Source organism: Clupea harengus, chromosome 6, assembly GCF_900700415.2.
Source record: "Clupea harengus chromosome 6, Ch_v2.0.2, whole genome shotgun sequence".
NCBI classification, from domain to species: Eukaryota; Metazoa; Chordata; class Actinopteri; order Clupeiformes; family Clupeidae; genus Clupea; species Clupea harengus.
Window position 1 is genome coordinate 28,374,425 of NC_045157.1, and position 24,937 is coordinate 28,399,361.

Here is a 24,937-nt window from a genome sequence, read left to right on the forward strand (position 1 = left end):
TCAAGTATCCTAGGTCTGACAGGAGAGGCCGTTAATCACCGGGGCCACCTTACGCTAGTCACACAGACCAGGAGAGAATCACCAGGCTACCATCATCAATTGTTAACCTGGCAATTTACCATAGATGTCTAATGATGCAAAAAATGCCAGGAGTAACAGTGACACACTGAACTCAAACACACACACACACACACACAGTCCCAGAAACAATCCATTCTTATCTCTAACAACATATGGACAAGATATACTCAGAGACAGTCTCAAACAGACATCATAAAAACACAAGGTTACACATTAGAAAACACATACATTCAGGGATTCTTCTACTCAACTCCAATTCTGAATACGGAAAAATTAAGTATACAAATCATAAGACATTCATCCTGATTTGAACTTCTTCAGTATGAACTACAAGACTACAGCTAACCAATCAGTTGTAATGCACTATGTCTGCCCGAGGCAAACTAAATGGGACAGTCATGGTCAGGTGGTGGACAAATTCAACAGACTCCCTCCAAAAACAGCTTCCGTTTCGCTCAACCCCTGCAATTAGAAAACAATCCATCCCCATTTGTTGACCTAACATGCTGAGGGAGGCTCTGACTGTGGTCACCAGAGGCTACGGAGGTCCAAACCCTGATTCACTAGGAGATATCCTCATTGTTTTAGCCTTTCAAAACACTGCGTTCAGAAGTATGATCGAACATCATCAGTCATATCTTGATATTTACACAGAACACGTTGCTTCAGTGTCATGCAGTGTCATATGGGGTCAGAGTAAACATTTTAAAACCACAGTGCTTTTGTTTGTCTAATCAGTCCCTCCATGATCTTGCCAGGGTTTGTTGTGATTGAATTTGCTATGGTTTTATGAGATGTGCGGAGAAAATTGCGGGAATTCCTTGAATTTGCTGGAATTTGTGAAAATATAAGATCGCAAAATCCTGGAGGGACCACCTAATCAGAATTGATAAGAAATATAATTATTCAACCTTTTTAAAATAAGCATGATTTGGCAAGGATTACTTACAGAGGACATAAAAATGAAGTCATCAGTATCTTTAATATAACAGTATTTTTTAACTAAATCATTCGTCTCATTATGTGTAAAGTATTATGATAATCAGCTTGTTGTATCACTATTTATCGCCTTTGAAGCACACGCCAGTGTCCATATTGAAAAATGACCATTGTCAGTCACCTTCACAAACCCATAGTCATTTGGTTTAATCATATTTTGGTTCTTTGCTTCCCATACATGGAACACTATTCAAGTGGAGTTGAAATTAACCAAGTATTTGTCTGTCAACCAATTTAAGAGCCTTTTAGATAATAAGGATGTGCCTCAATGTTGTTGTTTTGAATGATTCTCTGATTTAATTTTTTTTACTTTATGTTATTTTATTTATTTATTTTTTATGCTTAATTTCTGAGTTGTTTGGTGTGTGTTTTTTTTTTTTAAATGTATTTTGTCTGTTTCGTTTTGTTGTGGTTTGTTTATGTATTGTTCTTCTGTACTATGTGGCCTCAATCAGGGCATTGCTGCAAAAGAGCCCTGTGCTCAGTCAATTTCTCCCTGAATAAACAATGATGATGATGATGATATGTACAGTGCACCCGGAGGAAACATAACTCTTTTGAAGAGGGATAACAGACATCTTCTGGGTCATACACCATCCTTTGCCACTATAGACAGAACTGGACATTCTACTACAGTTGCCGTTGTACTAAACGCAGACAATGACCACTGTTGTAAATACATCCACTGACCTAAAAAGTGGTATTTAGTCTCTGACAAGATAATGCCTCTTGAACATTGCAGTTCCTTTGAGCTGTGGATTCTTGTTTTCATTGTAACCTATATGAGATGAATTAAATATGCCTATTTACAGCTACATTTGTTACAGCAGAAAGCTGAAGATGATAAACTGTATTGCGTGCATGACCCTTGTCAGTTTAAATGTATGGACAATACTGCAAATTCACAGATTTACTGTCAAGTACTTCACACACTTACATAATGTCAGAGAAAGGAAGAGAAAGGAGAGGGTCAGTGAGAAAGAGAGCGAGGAGAGAGAGAGACAGAGAGAGATAGAGAGAGAGATAGAGAGAGAGAAAAAGAGAGGAGACAGAGAGGGGGGGGGGGAGAGAGAGAAGACACTGCAAGCTACTGTATACTACAGCAGGGGGTAATCTAACTTCAGGAAAGGCCCGTCTTTTATGACTTCCTGTTGAACAGGATATAGGGTCGTCATGCTGAACTGCTGTCATAAAATACTTACTTCCTTGATACCTCTTTGACAGGTAGCAGACCAGCTTGTCAGCCCATGCCTCACTCACAGCTAGAGTGGGAAAACTCTAAGTCTAAGTTAAAGTCGAAGTATTAAATAATTGTTGTATGTTCAGAATGTACAGTGATAGTAATAGGCATTAACTAAATAACATGTATTATAATAACCTAAATTTATGAGACTTGAAGGTTTTTTGCTGATATGCACAGTATTTCAAACACGAGGCTTAAAGTCTTTGCTGTGCAACTGAGTATAAGACGCGTGGCAGTCAGGCCTGCTCCCCCGGGTCCTCGGGGGGTTTGGGGCTCTCCTCCGTGTTTCTGCTGTCATCTGAGTCACCCCTCTGGCCAGCGCTGGGCTCCAGCCGCGGTCTGTGGTTTGTGGTGTCTGCAGCGTTGTCCTAATCACAACAAGAGCCAGACGCAAGAGACAGAATTAGGATCATTTCTAAGCTTTCTTTTCTTTGGGTTTCCATAGATGAGCTAAACAACTGTGCAAAAACTGCAATTTGCAGATGCCCTCGATGAGTGGGAGTAGCGTTGAGTGAGAAACGCTCAGTGTTGGTTTGACTGCGCTTACATAAATGACAAAGGGACACTTTAGTCACATTTGCATAGCTGGTGTAATATCCAGTGCAGAACATTAACAACTGCGTCACACTCACCCATCTGCTCAAGATACTCTCGCTATAGATCTTTGTCTCAGCACAACTGATGCTTAGCTGCACCTTAAGCCTAACGAAATGGGAATTCAAGAGCATCCATTTAAGTCATAAGTTATAGTACAGTTCAGTAATTCAATTCAATTCAGAAAATACAGTAATACATTTAGTGTATTCCTACAGTTCACTAGACTATAATTCAATAGAAATGGCCTTCCTCTCTAGTGACAATACAGCACCCAAGCCAATTCCAATCTGCTCTGTTCCTGTTGACGTTTCTAGGTGACAATAATATTTGCCTGTATTTTGCATACCTCTTTAATTCCTTAAGTCTGAGAAGCTTGTCCTTGTGTAACACAGCCATCTCCTCATTGGTCTGCTGGACACACCTAGAAGGAAGCAGGACACGACTTAACATCTCCCAGCACTGCTGTGGATGGCTGGGAGAATGGCTGAAAGATAGAGGAAAGGAGAGGAGAGGAGAGGAGAGGAGAGGAAACTCAACTGTTTGTACTTCTGACGCCATTTGCTGCCCCTGCCCTGCCGCTCCCTGATCATGTCCTGGTAGGTAGGCTCCTCAGGAGTGCTTCCAGTAGTCAAGGAACACTTTCCCACAGCAGTTGTGAACCACATGATTAGAAGAAGTGAAGACAGACAGAGCGGGCCTAGAAACATGACCAACTTGTTGAATACCTCGGAGAGCAAAAGCCACACTGCGGAAGCTACATTATGAGCCAGAAAAAGACCTCTCTTGTGCCAGAATCATTAATTGCACCATTTAGCCCACAAGGGCCCAATATATAGGCCGTTTCATGTCCCTAATGTGCTTTGTGTAGCACAACCTCCGACAAATTATTCCAGGTCCCGCTGTTTGTAATCCATCTAACCCTTGAAGTGGTACTATATTGTGGAAACATGCAACATGTCCCTGTATGTTTTATTAGCATGTTATTGAAAGACTCTACATATTAGCTGAATAACACAACCTGTAAAACAGCTGCAGCAGGGGCCTCCTTGTAGGGGGATACCATCATCTGGAAACATTTTGTGTTGAGTGAAAAAAAAAGGAAGAGAGAGAGAGAGAGAGAGAGAGAGAGAGAGACGGACGACTGTCGCAATGATAACAACAAAGAGCTCCACCGGGAAGAAGCCTCAAGAGGAAGAATACTTAGCTTAGCATCAGATAAATCCCCAACATCTGTGGAGGCAATTACACATTACAGGAAGGTTGCAACCAAGGGGACAAACTCCAATTCCAAAAGTCATTAGTCTTCCTTGTAAATTGTAATTTATGAGCTAATATAATCCTGATGAAATCAGTGGAAAAGGTCTCCTCCGTGTACATTACATCATTTCGCGAGACAAATTTTGAATGCAACATAGGAGGAAACCCTTGATGGTAAATTCATTTGGGAGGATAAATATGCCACGTCTCCCCCAGCGGACGCGCTGGGATTTGTAGATAAGAGTCCCCGTCCGATGTGGGAAACAGGGACAGAAGGATATGGTACCGTGGCAATCTCAGTGTGCTTGATCTTGCGTGAGCTGGAGCCGGCCATGGAGGGGATGCCATGGAGCTGGAGGTAGCGGGCCACCAGCGGGCTCTGACCCCAGGGCTTGAAGCAGGTATGGTCGAACTGAGCTCCAGGGCCAATGTAGTGTGACTGGGGAAAAGGAATAATTAAAGAAAAGCATTACATAACACATTTTACATGATGCATTTTAAAACATTAGTGAGGACGGTAATCTATCATGTTAATTAAAGAGCCACAGATTCAAGCGTATGTTGTTAGTGTATAGTTCAGGTGAACATTTTTTTTCTAAAAATATGTTTACATAAACCAAAAAAGAAAAAGATTAGGAATCACTCAAACAGAAGATTATCTCTGATCATCAGATTGACATTCTTATACAGGCAAACAGAACTTGTTTTGATTGGTTCTTAATCTGTTTCCGAGTGCACTCCAGAAAGTGAGGCAACAGGAATTCAAATTCAGAACATAGTTGCTCTCGGAGGATGGAGGCGCATTAAGTGATTGCAGGGCGGTAAACACAGTGCCTCAAATATCCCAGCTCCTAGGCTGGAGACAAGTACAATTATGGGGGAAGATGGGAGGCCATCTGCCCTGCGTTACGGCGTCCCCAATGACAGCAACAATACAAAAAAAGGCTGACTGAGGGGGGCTGGGGGCTGGGGGCTGGGGGCAGTCACAACATGAGCGCTCAGAACCATGTGTAGCCTATCCACACACAGCTAGCTCAGCCTAGCTTTGGCTGGGTCTCACTGGGCGTAAATACCCAGATGCTCAGTTTGATGGGGGGACAGTGGGGACGGTACAAGGCTGTGCGCAGCACCTCACCTCTCGGCCCCTTCCGCCGATGCCCGTGTTGGCCTCAGCGCTGGCACCACAACAGCTTCTCCTGCTGCAGTTGGTGGCCTGGGACTGCACCACACTGGACCTCTGGGCGTTGGCGATGCGCTCGTTTAGGTCCGTCTGGAAATCTGGAGTAAATATTTAAAGCAAAAAAAAAAAAACATGTTGCTGCCAGGGCTCGTGTTTTACTCGTTATGATCTCGTGGAAAGGTACAGAGAGAAACAACGAAACGAAACTAAACGAAAGCTGCATTTTTAAGCAACATTTGGCAGACGAGTCTAATAACGAGTCCTGTTATGGCTCTCTGATGACAGCATGAGGAATGAGAGTGTTTAAAAGCCAGTCATAATCAGGAGATAGATATGAAATGCAGCCAATTTGTCCATTTGTAGGAGAACTAGAAAAGGAAATGAATGAATCTCACACAATACATCATTAGTAGACCTTTGGTATGTCATTATTATCACTGGGTCAGATGAAATGGAAGGAAGTATAGAGCATTTGATGGATTCATATTTTGATTATTGGTTGGAATATTTCGTGCTGAGCTCCTCTGAAGAGTTTGCTATCAGAGAGATGCAAGATGACCTTTTAAATAAACAAGACACTCCCCATCCAGGAACATATCACACACACATTCGAGAATATTCAAAGTTCTACACACAGCCAGCTTGAATTAGAACTTGGTTGGATATTTAAAGATGTCTTTCACACTTAATGCCACTAAAGTACTACATGTTTACACAGGGAAGAAGCTGCTTTTCTGACTACAGTCCACATTTGATTTTTGGCCAGGCAGCTAAGACAATGATCCAGAGCAGCTGCTGGTGAATTACCTTGGATCTATTTGTGCTTGCGTCGCTGAGTCATGCCTGTTCACATTCTTAAGAGATCTGTCACATCTAGCTCACTGAAGTCCTGCCTGAGAATTTAGATCCTCTTTAGGCAGTCTTTGCACCTATTACAACTTTAGACTTCACGTTGTTTCTACTGACCTCTTATCACACCAATTCCTGGTAGGCGGCGGTGACACAGATGTACTCATTACCGTGCTAATCGCCCACTATATACACCAAATGGTTGATGGACACCTCGTAAAAGAACCAGAATGAATAGAAAAGAGAATGGAGACTTGTGTCCACAACAGAAAAAAACGGCCTATTTGAAACAAATATTCTCCTTTTCACATGATACCTGAGCTGATGTTTTGATGTCTGAGCTCCACTAATGACCTCTAATAACCTGCTGCATTTTTTTTATGTCTCTCTAGAATGGTCTTTCTGTGCAGAAAACCAGGCTGCATTGTAAAAGCTTGGCGTCCTCCAGTGTTCATGCTTTAACTCAGTGCTCCGTCAGCTCTCCTCGTGTCACACTGAGCAGTCTGCTGAGTGATTGGTCCTGTTGTGTATCAAGAACAATAAGAGGGGTGCATGTTTAGTGAGCCAAAGCCACAATACATACCAGCCCCGGTTCATTTGGCCACAATTACATATATTTTCTTTTGTCCTGGGGGTGAAGCAGTGAAAGGATACTTAAGTGTGAGATGGCTGACACTAATTTATCCCATTTGTTCCAACACATAAGCCGATTCCCTCAAAAATGCTAAACACATGCAAGGATGCAGCTTCACTGAACGAAGGAAGCGGCTTGATTTTGAACATCTTTAATACAGATACTGTGCTGCAAGCCCCCAAAAACTTGGAGAGAAAAGCTCCTGGGAGACATATATCCAGGGAGAGAGCTGAGCTGCAGATCCATGCAGTGGGACGCGACGGAGGCCCCAGCCCCAGCTCTTCACACCTCCCTCTTCTTGGAGAGCTTTTACAATCTGTCACCTTTTATTGCAACAACACGCACTTTTGTGAGGACTTCAAGAAAGAGACACTTCAAAGAGTGCGTTAGCTTTCAGTAGCCTACTGGACAGTCCCCCAGGAAGCCGCATGTCCAAGGAAAGATATCGCAACGCACTCCTCCAAAGAGTCCAGTCAACTGACTAGAGAGGCGACTGTTGCTTGAAAACAAGAACCTGGATGAGTTACGCTCTCACATGGTGAGTACATCGGAACTTTTTTACAATGCGGTTGGTAAGAAAAGCTGCCTTTCTTTTAGAAAAAACAAGAAAAAATGAATGTTTTGAGTGCTTGAGTAATTTGTTTGCAACTTGGCACAAATATATCTCCGGGAACGCCATTCCCCATTGCAAGATGTGATAAAATGATATGATGCGTTTTACTGCAGTTAATATGACAAGTGCTGTGACTAAAGGGCAGTATCATTTACTGGTGAAGTTAAGTCATCAGCCAGAGTGTTAAGACCTTGTAGTAAATGTGCTTTATAGAGTAGACAGTTCAGTTACACTGAAATTATTGAGTTTCTCCTGAACTGCGACATATTTTACCTTCATAAGCACACCTATTTGTGCATTAGCAAAATATCAGTTGAATTTAGTTGTAAGCCATGGGTCTTTTGTGGCAGAGAAAAATTAAAAATCTGATCTGTGGCCAAGACAAGCAAGAGATCCTCCATTTGGATGTGTGCTGGGGTTATTTATAGAGCCGACGTATGTTCACAAGCACCATCCCTAGAGCTCACCAATTATCATGGAATTTAGAAAGCAAAAGCTTAACCCAAACAGTCACAGAGCAACTAAATCCACCACCCAAGAATAGCTTGACCTTAAACACAATCCATTCACCAGGCATAAGTTCAGACATATCAATACGAGACAGTGTAAACAAGTGTTTGCGGAGGTCGGAGCATGTTCCGTATGTACAATGTACACATTAAAGGGCAATCTCCACTGAGTACATTCTAGACAAGAGGTGAAGTCAGTTTTATGACCCATATATTAACTTATAAACTATACGCTAGAGTGAATATAAACACTATCCACACCTGGGTTGCATCAACTTGCAAGGTAGACACATTTTACCACAGCTTGATATCTGCTATATCTCAGCATTGGTTTAAAGATGTGTTTATTGATCGCTGACTGTGACTTTCTTAAAATAAATTGGAGAGTATAGCAAATCTACAGGGGAAAAAATAAATGGGATAGGCAAATAAACTTTCTTGGAGAAAAAAAAAGTCTCCGTCTCACCCTGCCTGAACCCTGTCTTCACCTTTTACTGCCCTAGGATCTCAACACACCACCATCACTTTACTCAACCACTTCAGTTCAAAAGAAACAACAACAAAAACACAAAACAAAAATGGAGGCTAGGGACATCTAGTTCTAATGACTTTAAGGTCTGATTTGCAGCTGTCGCAAAATACATCAGGTACAGCTGCCACTGCAGGTTTGATCCCCTGCAAGACATCATGCCAACTATTTGATACCAAAGCGCTGGCTGGTTTTGTAACTGGGAACAAACGTCCAATGATAAACAGACATGCTAAGAAAGTGCTAACACTGAAGTAAGCACTTACACAAATGGCCTCTGTGAAGAGGGCACTTTGCTCCGATCTAAGTGACCCGACTGACGCAGTAATAAACATCCGTGCAGCCAGCTTCGATCAACTGAACTGAAGAAGCCATGCTTTTGGGAAAGTCCACTGCACAGCATTAGCAATATATTTCAATCTGTCTTGGAACAGGAAAGCACTGTTTACAATTACATTACATTGCAATCAATTATAGCTCAATGATGGGGAAGCCTCCATGTACTGGAGGTTGTTCTCTTGCTCAAAACTACTTTTGCTCGTAAAAAACACAACCTTGAAACAGAGTACATCAGTAAACCCCCAAATTCAGGGTAATAAGCACAAAAACCACAAGGAAATGTTGCTGGAATTGGCCTTGGCTCTCCGATGGACTTTCGTGTTTGCGTGTCACATCGCAATCATCAGACTGCGTGCCGGTGTAACGGACTCCGGCCGAGCGCTGGTAGTCCATTAAAGGGAAAGGTGAGGCTTTTACAGGCTAGCCGTGACTACAAATGTGCATGCATTTCTGGCACAACCACACTCTCATCAATAATCAATTTGCCATAAAAGAAAGGCAGGGAGGGAGGAACGGCGGCGTAGTCACGCAGGGGCGGCCGGCCCGCCTCAGGCTGTGAGCTTCCTCTCTCTACTGTAAACTTCAGTGGTGCAGGGGCCTCTTCACTAAGCTCTCTTTCATTTAGCTTGCAGCATGCAACAATTTAAACAATAAATTCAAACAACCTGTATGACGGTTGCCATCTGGAGCAGAATACCCAAAAAGGGCACAGATGCGTGGTGGTGGTGGTGGGCGTGGGCGATTATGGTGTGATCCCCCAATGACAAAGTAGGGTGATATTGAATCAACTGTTTATTTCACATCAACGAGTTCTAAATTTAGCTTCAAATGTAGTCTGTAAGACAATGGCAGCATCTTTTAATAGTTTAGCCAAATATGCATATTGTCCAGTTTATACTCTTAGCTTTTCAAACATATACATACATACATACATACGTTTCGTATAAAGATGACTTTCAGACAACCATGAATCAATCCATTACGTTTACTGTAATATTTTTAAATCTATTCGGCTATTGTATATATACCACACATAAAAGGTATGAAAAGAATGACCGTACCGATTTTATGAACAAAGACTACCAATAAATATTTATCTCTTTGAAAAGTATGTTGGTCATAAATAAAAGCTTTTATATACAATGTAAAATTAGCTTTGTGTATTGTAAGTTTCTCAGCCAGGAAAAATACAGTATACATTCTTCAGAGCTCTGATATTTAGGCAAACACTGACAAAAACTGTGGCAGTGAATCTGGGTAATAATATTTTAAGACACAAGACCTTCCAGTATTTTTCCACTCAATATTTATCCACATTTTTATGTGTTATGAGAAATGTTTTTTGAAATGATGGTAGGGCCCAGCTCCTCTAAGTATCTCCAAAATAACACAGCAATGAGTGACAACTAATAGATCAGGCGTTTTACAAGCACCAGTTAGAGAAATGAAAGGGAGACCGGGACTCCAGAAGTTTCTCCCACTTCAAGCAAAGCCTATTCCCCTCCCCAACAGACTCGATCATTAGGTACCATGTGAACTTTTGAAGTGTTGAGTGCAAGGAAAGGCCAGGTGTGTCAAACAGTAAATTGTAGTCCTGCACACAAATACAGAGAGAAAGAATGAAAGAAGTGAAAAGAAGAAGTGAAAGAAAGAATGACCCCTGACAAAGATTACCACCTCTGTCTTGTAAATGTCATCTGTTTCTATCCTTCAATAGTTGCCCGCCAAGTGAAATTTACGGCTTCAAACCATATTTGAAATAAGCCACTGGATTGGGGTGATTCTTTGATGTTGTGTCTACAGCACTCTCGTGTTTGACAGACAAATGAAATGGCTAACGTTTTGCACAAACAGTTAACGAAATGACCCCATATCCTGGAAAAGGGGTCTTAAAATGCTGGGCTTCGCTAGAAAGAGGTGTACAAACAATCCTTCCCCTGCCGAGGCTGTATGCAAATCAAAGAGCACATTCTTAGTGCATACCACTGGAATATCAGCTATTCCTCAAGTTTATGGCTCCCTCTCATGACCGGTGGGGGCCTGGCAGAAAGCAACAGGCCTTCTCTCTTTCTTTTCCTTTTTTTCCAACTCTTCCTGCCCAACATCCAAGTGACAGCTGACTGGCTGAGACGTAATTGGTCTCAAGTGAGGTCAGCAGGAGGCATTTATCTAAGCACACTGCATAACAATAGGGCGAAGATGCATGGAGCAATCCTCCCAGAGTTCACACGAGCCACCGCACCACTCCACAGACCCAGCAGAGGCTTTGCGCAGCAGGCAGCGACCGCCGTCACAGCCAGGAGACTTTTAGGGAGACAGATTGGGAGAGAGGACTATCTGATTTAACGGCAGACACCTCATAAATGTAAGTTATTTTAAAACAACTTTGGAAATGCTGCCCCTGTTTGAGTGGATGTGAGTTGGTTGCCCAGGTGGTGATGTGCCTCAGCCTGGGCTCTGCAGTAGGCAGAGACACATGGGAGTGCGTGGGTACAGCTCCTGCTGGGGGGGGGGTGCACTCTGCTCAGTTAGGACAAGGGAGACGAACGTGGGCAGTACTTTGACAACGTCGGGCTAACCACTGTGATGTCGGTGATTATAATAGCATGGCTCTAATTTAGACATGCAGAGAAAACACAGAGGAGGGAAAATGGCACATGCATTATGCTCCTCTCTGAATTATAGCTGCAATTTTTGTCTTCTCATTCAAGTCTCCAGAAAGGTTTGCCTGGAAAGAGTGAGAGAACCAAGAGAAGGCAGTAACCTATAGAATGAAAAGCAGACTGAGCTCCTAAATGTTGTAAGTTTTGTGCTTGTCACGTTGTCAAACTGTTAAAGCTATGTGTGCTTAACTGTGATTTTTTTTTTGTATTCTGCAGCTTTGGAATCCACATGAAAATTACCCCAAGAAATAATGTCACAGGATTGTGTTTTTCAGCAACACCTGGAGATAATGAAGAAACACTGGCTTGACGCTGAGTGAATTTCCCACGAGTGAATTCCCCATATTTCCTCCCCTCAGAGGACCCCTGTTGTGTGGGGGAGACGCCAGGTCAGGGACCTCGTGGCCACACATTACACCAGCGAGGACATTTCAGTATGGTGTTCATGAATCCCACCAGCATTGCATTATAATGCGCATATGGATGCTGACATGGAACCTGCCAAATCTGCTCTTTGGACTGTACTTGCACATCATCATCCTAGTGGGCAGTGTGTCGTTGGCTTGCAGTGATAGGACCCCAGAGCAACTGGCTGCAATTATGAACTGTTCCAAACATGAACGGCACACCAGAAACTATGACTACATGGAGGGAGGAGATGTGCGGATCCGGAGACTCTTCAGCGGAACTCAGTGGTTTCTCACCATCGATGATTCTGGCATCATCAGCGGAACACAAGACCCCACCAACTGCTACAGTAAGTGTTGCTTCATTCTCCTTCCCAGGAAATCTGTACTGCGCTCAGAACTGCTTATCATTTCGAGCTATGTTGTGACCATGACTATCCAGCAGAGCAGTTTACTCTAGGACTTGATGGATTAGTTCAGCGGGAACACCACACATGGATTAACACATGGGACGAAGTGAAGCCAATATGGGATTATTGGACAGTGTCACATAAAATGTTATCAGACAGTTAATAGGTCATGAGTCTCAGTTAAAAGTGCACAGTGACAGCTGTAAAGTAAAACATGTGTCTGACTTGGCAGAGCCTTTCTCAACAATGGAGACGAAGCACCTAATGAAGTAAACAAATGAGTCTGTGTATTAGAGACCGCCAGAGCGCTCACTAGGTCATGACTAATGATGCGCTGGCATTCAAAAGTCACACACGCAGAACAGTTAACACTGCACCCGATGGTAATACCGATACCAATCTATCTCCAAGAGAAATCTCCACATCAATAAAGCAGTTATTTCCACTGCCATGCAGGCACCTGCATCTTCTCTGTGGCACCCTGGCTGAGGACAGCTACAAATACACAATGCTGCCCAGCTAGTGGGCTGCTGTAGTGTATTGTCTCAGTGTATAGAGTGTTATACATGTTAAATAGCATGAAATGGAATTTATTGTCTATGAAGACTTGAGACTTCACAAGTTATTAAGTGCTAACCAGAGGGAACAACTATACACGCATAGTGAACTGCATGCACCCTCAAATTCAAATGCCCAATCAGAAAGCTTTTGAAAGTCAAATAAGTGCAGAGTGAAGATGGTAATCTTTTCAGTGTGTGTGTGAGGCCCCTACATTCCAGTAAGAGAATCTTTGAGGTGGCTATCATTTCCTCATATCTCACCAAGAGCCTGTTCCCAAGAATGCTATAGCGTGACAGGGAATGTCTCTGGAGTGGATGGAAAAGACGCTTGCGTAACAAATGCCGTTGAGAGGCAGAAAAATTGATACACCCCGATGTGGCAGACAATCGCACGCACAAGGCAAACAGGCTTGTGGGACTAGAAAGGACTTCTGAGGAAAGCTGTGTGGTGTATAAATGTAATTCATTTCCAACTCATATTTCCTTGGCTTTGTGTACTAACAAGCTCAGAGACGCCTGGCTAGACGCAGGCAAAGGAAAAACCTGATGACAAAATGTTGACTCGCTTGAAATGCGGTGGTGTAATAACAATTTGTCTGTCAGAACTACATGAATAGCATTCTTTTTTGTTTAGACAATATGCTTATGGTTGCTCAACATTTTAGCTTTCACAAACTGCAGTAGGGGCTAACATAAGAGGGACCAACATTAATGCAGTTTCTAGCAGTTTCACAAAATAGTTTTTGCCACAAAATGTTATACAGTATGTGAGGTGTGTACTACAATGCACAGTTGATCTTTCAAACCTCAACTTTTATAGAGATTCTTTATTCTTGAAGAACCCATTCTATCTGTGGTCTAAATGAAAAACACATGGAACTCTGTAGGTAGGGTAGGACTAGGATTTCCTTGCCTTGTAACCACTTAGACGTGAAAACCTCCATTTCATATCCTTTTCTTTAACATGCTTAATCTAAAATACACACACACAGGCTAATCCTAGCAGATACTACAGAGGGTCGTGAAAGGGCAGGCAGTTTGATCAGCGTGGTTGTCTGATAAGGCATCAGCTTTGGTTTCCCAGAGGTTGCCTACATCCTTAACAAGAGAAAAATCAAAGTAGTGTGGATTTCCACTATACGGGGAAGACAGAATTAGGGATCACCCACACATTAGTTTGCTTGGCCAGAGGCTGGCCTAAGACGTAGAGGTAAATGTGTTCAAGATGGGGAGGAAAGCCTTGCGAGGCAGCCCCGCGAACTCTGGACCGTACATTTGCAACCCACATGTGTGCACGCCAGAATCTCCCCATAGACACTAAACAGTTGCAATTGCTTGAAACAGTAATACCACAGACAATTCTGCCATGCCAGTGACATATGTCTGTTTTACCTCACACACATCCATCACTGGCGATGTCTAGCATGTTGACTCCAGCACGCAATACCAGTGAAATGAAATAGCAAAGGTCATTCTATAAAATGCTGTTCAGTAAAAACACTCAGATTACAATGCGTGCGTTCAAAGAACTAGCGTGATGTAGTAAACGGTGAACAGCGGAACCAGGGGTCATCGGGGTCCACTGGAATATTTGTTTGCGTGACTTCGAGGGAGCAGGCTCACTGCAGACCTGAAATCTAAAACAAATGTCCAATGATTTATAGTCGAGGCTGAAATGTATTCTATCTGTGTCCACTGTTCTGAAGGACTGTTCTAACGTTGCTTTCAGGAACAGACCGCAGGCGTAAAAAAAGAAATAAAAATCTCCAGCTCCCCATCTATTAACTGTTGGATTACCGTCAATTGCTTTGACAAGAAAATTGTGTCCAGCAAATCACCCAAGATCACAACATTGTTTCCACTGTTCAAAGCAAACACAGCAGAGGTGCAAACAACAGTTTTACGAGCGCCACATCAAAGCGGCTCGGCTGCTGGCCGCCTGTTTGGAGGCGTACATCAACACTTTCTAAAAGGAGGTGGTCATTTATGGGAAATGCGCCTCCTGGCTTGCAGACACAAAAACAGCCCCAGACCCGATGAGCGACGGACAGGGGTTCAGGGCAGAGATAAGTGGGTATGAGCTCCACAGGTGCGTAGTGTCTCCAGACGCGGACGGAAGGAACGTATCACAGATCTCCAGCGCTCATCGTCCATCAGTGCGTCACTGACAAAATAATGACTAAATTAAAGTGTGGCGTCGGAGGAATTTCATTTCATAAACATGCATAGAACTTTCATTACAGGCCGTGGTTTTAGGATTCATAAACGGAATGGAATTGTTATGATACATGAATATGTAATATTTGTGCAGTGATACAGAGCTGTGGCATTCTGTGATGCCAGTTGCTGGTGACACAACAAATTAATCGGGATCCTGCCAAGTTTCCAGAAGTTTTGTTTATGCCAGTGTCCTTTACTTCACTGGTTATAGAATAAACTTCAAATTTGTTCACATCAAGTGAGGCAAAACTCTCTCATTTATGCTCTAGCTTGCAATTGCTTACATTCAAAACATGTACAGTCCTGTGCATTTGAGTGCAAACAATGATTATGAAGTGGTATCTATATCAAAGAGAGCAACGAATCAAACATGAACAGGTCTGTAAGTTTGGGATGTAACCTTTATGCAGGTGTTGTTTACATGTGACTGGTTCACCAGCTCTAAATGCACTGGGCCTTTGAAGAGAAAAAATAAACACAATATCACTTTGCAGGCAGTATGTGTGGTTTGAAGGCTTCAGATGGTGTGTTGTGAGTCGTGAGGCAGTGCAACTGTGTTTTATTAGCATGTTACCCTTTGATTGGACTTTACAAGCTGAGCTTTTGAGAAAAAAATAAACACCATCTGAATTTCTTCATGTCTAACGACGCAGTAAATTGGAAAATTATTTGTTTGCTGTTCTGATATCAAACACTTATGCTTTCTGCAATAAACTATAGAAGATGTAGACACGCTGACAGAATGCCACGTGATCTCAGATGTACCATCCAGACATCTGGACAAAATGTCCCTGTTTTGTGAGATAATCAACCATTATGTAGCAACCATGACTCATTTGACATGCAACACCATACAAACAAAACTTTATCATTGGCCCTGTTTCATTAAGAGACAGTGAAGTGCATTGCAAACCTATGAGAAAATACCCTGGCAGAAACAATAGAATTACTGAGGCTAACACCAGTGGTAAACACTATGTCATCTAGCAGATGCTAGTTTCAGCCACTTTCAGAATAAGAGTTTACAGGCTACATGTGAGAAGAAAAATAAAGATGATGAGCAACTAAAGTAGTCGACTAACCCACCAAGCCACTGTTAAATACTGCTGAAAACATCTGAATTAAGTGGAAAGGACAAGTACTGTCGTGCATGGCCACTTCAACAAATTCATTTGAGTGCTGGGATCTAATGATACAAAAAAAATTTTTTTGCAAATAGAGAGGGGACCATTAGCTGTGGAAGTGGATAATCTCTTACCTAGACACATTCTGTAAGGCATTTTTAATACATAAAGAAACACACTGTGTCTTGAACATCAAACTGTAATGAATGCAGTCCAGAAGTAAGGAATGTAGACTATTTTTCATAACTTTTTCACAATGATGCCCTCTAATGAATCACTGTTGACAGTCCAGTAAAGAGGTGGTACCATTTTCCATGACTGCTCGTTAAAATACTGCTTATAATGATAAACCATGTCGTTGAGCAATATTAAGGCCCTCTAACTCTAAGATTGAAGGGTTAAATGGACCTGTGCACTGAGAAAACACAGCCTGGATACAGTAGCTTATCTTAGGATAACTATGAATCATGTGGTCTTTCAACCTCTGTCCAGTGCTGAGTCCTTGATGTTTAAACTAAAATGGACCAATATAGCACTGAAACGCGATAGCATACTTCAATAAGCTTATGTAAACCACATTTCTTTTTTTCCGATAAGGCCAACACATGTAATCCCCCCCCCTGTGTTACATGAAGTGCCGTGGCAGTGCTGTGGTCTACGCGTGCAAAGCTCTGCACAGGGAGACGGCCCTCATCTCCCCCTGGAGAGCGCTCTGTAATCTGCCTCCCAGATGTGCAATGGCATGAGCTGTGGTCGCAATAATGACCGCCCAAACCGTTTAACAACTTTAACATAAAGCCAGAGGTACCGCAGGCTGATTAGCGGCAAAGACCGCCATCCTGTTTTTGTCATGAGGGCCAACAAGCGGTCCGGCTAAGACCCTTTTTTTTGTAATTGTGTTGTAGGTATTCTAGAAATCCGCACGGTCTCAGAAGGTGGCGTGCTAGCAATCAAAGGTGTGAAGAGCAAGTACTACATATCTATGAATCGGACTGGAGTGCTGCGCGGCAAGGTAAACAGTTTCCTATGAAAAGTTATTGAAGAGTGAAGTGTTTGTTTCCCGGCGTATATAAAGTTACTCAGCAATATACATTTGCTCTAGATTGACCATCTGTTTCCACCTGCAATTGTTTTCCTTTGCCACAGAAAGAGTACAATGAAAGCTGCAACTTCAAGGAGGTGTTCCTAGAAAACTTCTACACGGCATATTCTTCAGCCAAGTGGACTAGGCCGAACGGCACAGAGATGTTCATAGCACTGTCACAGCGGGGGAAGCCCCTGCGAGGCCGGAAGACACGCAAGGAGCACATAGCAAGTCACTTCTTACCCAGAGAGTGCAAAGAGGACGACAAACAAGTGGACTGATAGCTGAACCGTCCTGTGCTGAGGAGGACTCAGAGACAGCCTTTGCTGCTCCAGTTTGTAAAAAAAAATAACCAGACGTCATTTCCATCCTGAACAACATTAGTAAGAATACAGGACATCATTCAACACATACTGGCTGTTGTTTTGTTGCTGGAAACAAAAAGAAGGCCAACTTCTTAATATATTAATTGACATATTACAACATGAATTGTATTTCCTCTGTAGGTTTTTGAATGTATAATATTTATTACATTTATAACAGAGCCTACATAAAAATAATGCAAAGTTATTTTTTTCACCAGCTAGCAAGCCAAAATAATTGTAATTAATTGTAGAGTATGCAAAACATCAAGGCTGTAGGCATTACAAAATACTTCTTTCCAATGTTTTAATTGTGAGAGAAAGCAAAACAGTATATTATTATTATTATTACTATTATTTCATACTAAGCATAAATGAAATGAGATGCATATAGCGTTAATCTGTGTATTTACATATATTCAGAATTCCACATTACTGTCAATTCAGTGTGTAACAAGTAGCTCACTTTCCTTTGTCTTTTGGGTTGCATTTACTATGTTGAAATGCAATTAGCTCATACTGAGTAGCATACTTACAAACATTTGAGAAACTGAAATGAGTCAAGTTGTTTTTGAGTAATTTAGTAGGAATACTGTTAAAGAAAGCAAGCTGGATTTGCCTTGTACAGTATTTGCAGACATGTGTGTTTCAAAGCAGGACCCGTTTGACAATAGCACATAGCAATAGCATGAAATGTTTTATGTTAATATCTGGATGTTTAAAATTAATCTATGTAATCATATATCTGATAGTTCATCAAATACTTTCAGTTTAATTCATATTAAATAGCTGCTCCATAACTGCCTACTTGCTGTTTAGGGTCAAAATGTACGGTGTCGAGCATTTAAAGCTGCTGGTAAACTAATAACCCTTTGACAGATTTTGTGAGTATGTGAATGTTCTTTTCCTTGAGACCGGATCTGTTTCTGCAAACCATGACCCTCCTTGTCAGCTTCTTCTAGTCCCAAGCTCTCTAGCCTGCTGTTCCTTCAGTGGTGATTTTATTCCTAACCCTTTGTTTTAGACATTCCATATTCTAGCCAATACTGATTTCATGGAAATTCCAAAGCATACAAATGATAATATACCCTAAAATACCCTCATTTTACTGTGCTACAACTTAAGCCATTGATGAGTTAGAGCTAACCGAATAACACACGCAAGGACTTGTTTCAGTCCCTCAATCACACTTACATACATTTGGCTTGGGGATCAAGGCATAAGCGTAAACATAATCCAAGTTACCCTGACTGCAAAATGAATACTGTTGTGGCAAGGGTTTGGAAAGATTCAAACCTAAAAATATATCAAATATTCAAAAATGACAGATATGAAATCTGAGTCGACCCAATGTCTATTTCACTTCTATTAGGAATCAGACAAATGTATTGAGTATTTACGCCATGAAAATACTGCCTAAAGTCATCTCATTTTAAACAATTCTTCTTGGTACTCCTCATTGTTCAGTGTTATTTATGTTATTTATAGAGACTGTGTGGAATTCTGGATGTTGTAGGAAGTGTTTTATTCTTTGATACTGTGTTTTGCTGTGACTCTCCACAACTCACCAAAATGTAGGCACTCTCCCAGTACAGTCGAGCCATTCAACACAACAAACACCAAATGACCCAAACATGGAGCCAAACTGGGACATCAACGGAACCACATCCTCATTCTGCCACAGCCAATGAACCATCTCAACCCGGACTTTTAGCAGACTCGCCTTTTGGACTGTAGCAAAATAAAACTATAATCTGCCAACACACCATAACAACTGTTGAAGTAGGATATTTTGAAGTTGTATGTTTTTTTTTTCTTGCTGCTGCTGTCATTTAGAGAATAAACACAGTCTGATGTGATTCTATATTTTTTTTAAAACAATTATTATAAAATATCTAAACTTTAACCATTCGAGTCATTTTCTTTTTAAAATGCAAATGTCCAAGGCTAATAGCTGTTGAACTCAACTGGTCACAATAATCCTATTTCTTCCCACACTTTCCCAGTGGAATATTCTACTATATTATCATCCTAAATATTTAACATCCTAATTTAGATACTCCTATGCAACAACCCTGTAGTCCTGAAAGTGTAGGCTAGTTTTAGGATCGCTGGACATAGGCCAAGTACATATCCGCCAAGCCAAGCAGTACATAATCCATCACATACACATGATGTACAAGAAAAACAATCTGCAATGAAGCAAAAATAATTTCAGATCTAACTCATGTCCAACCTCACCAAAGCTGCACTAAGAAGTGCTTTTGTATCTAATACAAAATTTAGAAACAAGATAAAAACATTTGACAGAATCTTCTTTCGGATCCATTGGATTTTACCGCATTATTCTTCAGTTTATACAGGTCAAAGCCATACAAAATTTCCCCTTATTAAAAGATAAATCATAAAAGATAAAAAACCTGACAAGATATATAAAAAAAGATATCCTGTTACTGGGACAAAGAGAAAAAGAAGTCTGATTCAAGTGATACGCATAAATCTGTTTTCTCAACACAGCCAGGATATTAACATCACTGGATGAAGACCAGCACTTTATCTTTCCCTCAAGTGAGAAAAGTCAACACAACTGGATGTTGTCATAATTCCTTTAAAAGTTTCTATTAGATTGAGTGAAATTTGAGCCCTGTCATGTCGGAGCCCAGCAGGCAGGCCTGACATACAGCACGGTGCTGGCCAAGCGCCGCACTCAAGCCCAGGGAGACGGATTGAATGAAGAGTTTTACCTTCTGTTTGGGTTCACATCTGTTTCCAGAGAGGAATGACAGATAAAGAGACTCAAATCGAGAGAGCAAAAACCTCGGAATAACTCTGACCCAAACAAAGTCTGGGCAAGGTGAAAGCTTCTGCCAAGTCACGCAAAGTTAGTCTTAGCAGATCATTTGTAACATGTTCCAAATGTAAACACATTTGAACTCAAGGCTGTGCAGTTCTGTGGCTCCTTGAGAGGCACAAGAGATAGTCTAACAATGAACAGGAGCTGGGCCTTTCAATGGGTAAAAAAGGCACATAGTAGCTGACTGAGGTGAGAGATATAAAAGACATATTAAATGTTGATCCCTAGCATAATGTGGTGTCCACAACAACAAAAATCTGCAATAATCGCAATGAAACACATGTAATGTGAAGGAAGGAGTACATCTCAGCACTACAGAGCCACAGCACACTGAGCCACTGTCTTTCCTTAGCATTTGATTTGTGTGTAAAAAAACATACGCACCATTTGTTTTTGTTTATTATTGTCAATAACGAGTCACATTTAAGGTCATTATAAAAATGACTGGGTTAATTACAAAATGACTTGCAGTGAGTGGCGATCTTAGGGCCCACGTAGGCTTAAAATAGAAAGGCTACAGCCTTTTCAATGCTTTTTCTGAGTGGAACGCGATCTTTGTGAAGTGGGGATTTCATTGCGATCATGGGAAATGCCCGGGCACAACAGAGACGGCTCGCCTTGTGCAGGCAGAGAGTGGAAGTCAGCGTGAGGCCCTTAATACCAACAGCATGTGGCGAGAGGGGGGCCTGAGCATCTGAATTTGATACATTCGAAGGCCGTGAACTTTCCCCCTCAGATGGCGCACGGCTCCACGGCCCTGGGAACCCAGGGTGAGTGACCTCAGAGTCACACTCAATAGATATCCAGCGAGACGAGGGAGTCCCAGACCACCAACACGTCGGAGCAGCCAGCCACGCCACTCTCTCACAGCGGGGGGTGGGGTGGGGCGGGGGGTGGGGTGGGGTGGGGGTTAGGTGGTCTTCAGCAATTCATCAAAATGCTGTAAAAGCAAGCGCCTCCACAGAAATCGTAAGGGAGCCCTACGACACTGCACAAATATAGAATCTGAAGAAAGTAGACCATGCAAAACTCCTGGCACCTGCTCCCTCTCTGCTCAAGGTAACAGCTGGTGTTGATGTACTGAAACAAATCATGTTGCATCACACAGGGAATTTAAGACCTGAAGAACTGTGTGTGCTGAAAAACAATCCAGTCAGACAATGCAATCCAACAATAGCAAGTTGTAAAGAGGCTTCATATAGGAATGAGCTTTTGTGTAGTCTTCATTGGATGCACCAACAATGTGTGAAGTGTACAACTGTAATTTGACGTGCCAATGAATAAAGGGGTGAACACATGCCATGGGAAAGACAAACGGCCCGAATGATGTATTGCATGTAACATGGTGTGACTCCAATCAATAAAGTCAGCTGTTAACTTAATATAGCAACCAAATAGCATTTTGCCGCTATTGCTTGATAACTCAAAAAAAGCATACAAACTTTCCAGTAATGGTTTATTTCACCACCTCCATGCACAAACAACTCTGCACCACAATAGCACTTGTGATGACAACTAGAGTTCAGCTTTTTGCTGAAATTGGCATCCTTGAACCCATAAAAAGAAGCTAAAACAAAAACTCATCCTAAATTAACATCAGTATGATGGCCTGGTCCCAGACGTCAGAAAGATTACCGAGGCAAAACACATCTGGACTACATCCCGACGGGTCACAGCGCTCTGGAAGGATCGCATGCGGGCCCTGACCACACAGAACAGCAGCGTCCCCACAGGCATCCAGCTCTACTCCCCACATCTCTCCCTTCCACTCGCCCCCTTTTTTAAGCCTCCCTTCCATCCCTCCTAACTGCGCTCCTTTTTTCCACTTCCTTCGGAGAACAAGCAATGAATGTCAGGAAGCAGGCTACAGCTTAATATGGGCTCTTTCTGTCCTTCACAGCCGCTCTGAAAAGTGTTCACGGTTAAGTGCTTCCACTGATTCAGTCACGTGAAGACGCTGAACACTGGCGATTTATCATGTGGAAATGCATTAGAAATGAGGCCAACTAGCAAAACATCTCTTCACATTATGTAGCAATTATTTTAAGGATCAATAATGTAGACCTTTACCTATCTAAATTGATCAATCCAATCTTTAAATGTACTTTTAAATATACCTGTGTACTATGTACTGCATTTTTTTCATTTTAAATTATTAATTGATTTTGAATTAACTGAACATGATATTGAACTTGAAAATCAAACAGATATTGGTTTATGAGTAGGTATGCTGCACATTGTATGTTGCCTGATCCCATTTAACATGACAAAAGTGGTTGCTATGTTTTAGTGACATCATGGATAGGCCTATATGGCCTGAAAGCTTATTTTATCATTAGGTATATGATGGCTTTGTTGGAGCTACGGATTACTTCATGAAGTGGCCAGAGGCTTATGCTGTGCCCAACCAGGAGGCAGGAACTGTAGCTGATGCTGATGTTACACTCATCCTCATATTCACTAGACAAGTCTCCAAACTGCAGAACATAACTCACACCCTATCAGTGTACAGCTGCCACATCCACAAACTTACATTTTCACTCAGACTAAGATATACAACACACTTTTTAATCTATTGTTGCCGGCAGGAACGCATTCATTCTATTTTCTTGGAACAGAAAATATCTTATTTCATTTAATTCTTTCACATTTTCTCACTTTCTGCGGCGGCCATAGTATGTACCGCTATGCAGTATTTCTAGTTCAAATTCATTTCTTCTGCCTCTTGGTTCTGGTTCTGGAAATGTGTCTTTTGCTCCACTGTAGAACAATTCCTGAGCTCCGTGTGAACGTTACGAGGTATGGTCGAATCATTGTGGATGACTTGATTACACACATTAATTACTCAACCCATTTATGCTTGATTGTATGCTGCCCCCTATGTCAACGGAATTAGAAAATATAAGTATCCCTGCCTATTCTCACTGAAAGGTTACTGCTATGGGAATCTCAGTTGTCATAATTAGGGTCACTTGTAGTCCACATTAAATACCAGGTCTACTAGTCGATATTTTTCATCTTTGGAGTTATCGTTATAGCTATAGCAATAGAGAAACCTACAATGGCGAAATTAACATAGATGAATTATGCTATGAGCTAAATTGTGTGCTATGTAACAGTAATTCATAATTAATTTGAGATTTACTTATATTGTAACATTGCTTTTTTACTCAGGGATATTTATTAATCTATTTATTAATTGCTATTTATTATTATTTAGCTGTGGCAATTAGTGTGCACAGCAACTTAAAGTTTTTTAGCTGTCTGGTGCTGCCTCATCTGTCTTGTTGTCTTTGTGACAATGACAATAAAGTACTTTGAACTTGAACTTTTGAACTTGATCAGAAAATTGTTTTATCAAATCACAATTGTTATGCTAAACTGCCCCACTAAAAAGACTTCTATAAAAGGCTACAGTTCTAATTAGCCTACTGGCTGGGTTAAAACAGTTACCGGGATAATACAATCCTGACTTGCCTATAGAACATAATCACACACTCACTTGAATGATTGTTCTGGCTAAGTACCATATTCTACCGTAGAACAGCAGTACCCCTCCATTTTCTGGATCCAAGACCAGGACATTACCACTGCACTATAGTGATCTAAATGGGAGTGTATCAGATTTGCCATCAACCCCATCTTCATGTTACACCATGCCATTATTGACAAGTCAAATAATCTAACCACAACCTAGACATTAAAACCCCCATTCTCTCAACACATTTGAAAGACCTCTTCAACTATGATTTTCAGGTCTAAAAAATGTTAATTGTTACCTTAATTTCAGTGAAGACTTCAAAGCAAAACCATATAACCTCTTTGTTTGTATATAACTTGTATGTTTTTTTTTTTTTTTTTTTTAAACCAACTGTTCTTCAATCGGAAAAACAAATGTCCTGTGGCCTTTCTCACCACCAGTGACCCGTCACCATAAATATTTACATCTTTAAAAAACAAACATGAGGCCACTCTATAATATAAGTCCATGTTCCAAAAATATCAGGCATGTAATGACTATTCTTTCTTTTTTTGAAGACTGGCTGAAAGATCACCAAAACATGACGTACCCAATGAGTAATGCAATCCCTCTGATTCAGAGAGCATATAATAATATACAACCATTCTTCCTGCCTGTGTGCAATGACTTCCTGGTAGGCGTCACTACAGAAGACCTGGGCTACCGATTCGAATCACATGATTTTGAGCATGTGTCGCAAATAATGACTGACATTTCACCGAAATTCTCTTTTGATTGTATGAAAAGACACATTGCAGGAAGAACACTATATCCTTGAGTGCTGCAAAGATAATATTAGGTATTTAGGAAAGATATTAGAATGGTGTGCAAAGGAATTAGAGTTTAAACTATTAATCAGCATTGGAGACAAGGCATATGTCCGTAACTGTCTGAAATTGCTGT

The 24,937-nt window shown here is 41.5% G+C and overlaps 2 protein-coding genes across 5 annotated transcripts in view; both read left to right on the top strand.

The window, feature by feature from the left end:
- The first annotated feature begins 7,153 nt into the window (after positions 1 to 7,153).
- Positions 7,154 to 19,566, top strand: fgf7 (fibroblast growth factor 7). 4 transcript variants are annotated; one of them, XM_031569658.2, is made up of 4 exons: positions 7,154 to 7,378; positions 11,710 to 12,250; positions 17,120 to 17,226; positions 17,361 to 19,566. In XM_031569658.2, the coding sequence occupies exons 2-4, from the start codon at positions 11,965 to 11,967 to the stop codon at positions 17,577 to 17,579; spliced, it is 612 nt and encodes a 203-aa protein (XP_031425518.1). In that variant the 5' UTR covers positions 7,154 to 7,378; positions 11,710 to 11,964; the 3' UTR covers positions 17,580 to 19,566. The 4 variants fall into 4 exon arrangements, with proteins under 4 accessions (XP_031425518.1, XP_012670222.1, XP_031425519.1 ...); XM_012814768.3 differs by having other exon boundaries at positions 11,769 to 12,250; XM_031569659.2 differs by lacking the exon at positions 7,154 to 7,378 and adding an exon at positions 10,777 to 11,195.
- A 1,530-nt stretch (positions 19,567 to 21,096) lies between these two features.
- The window catches only part of secisbp2l (SECIS binding protein 2-like), an 8,957-nt gene continuing 5,116 nt past the window's right edge, over positions 21,097 to 24,937 (top strand). Inside the window, exon 1 of the mRNA XM_031568645.1 lies at positions 21,097 to 21,159. Within this exon, the coding sequence (XP_031424505.1) occupies positions 21,097 to 21,159 (63 nt within the window). The remainder of the gene's footprint in view (positions 21,160 to 24,937) is intronic.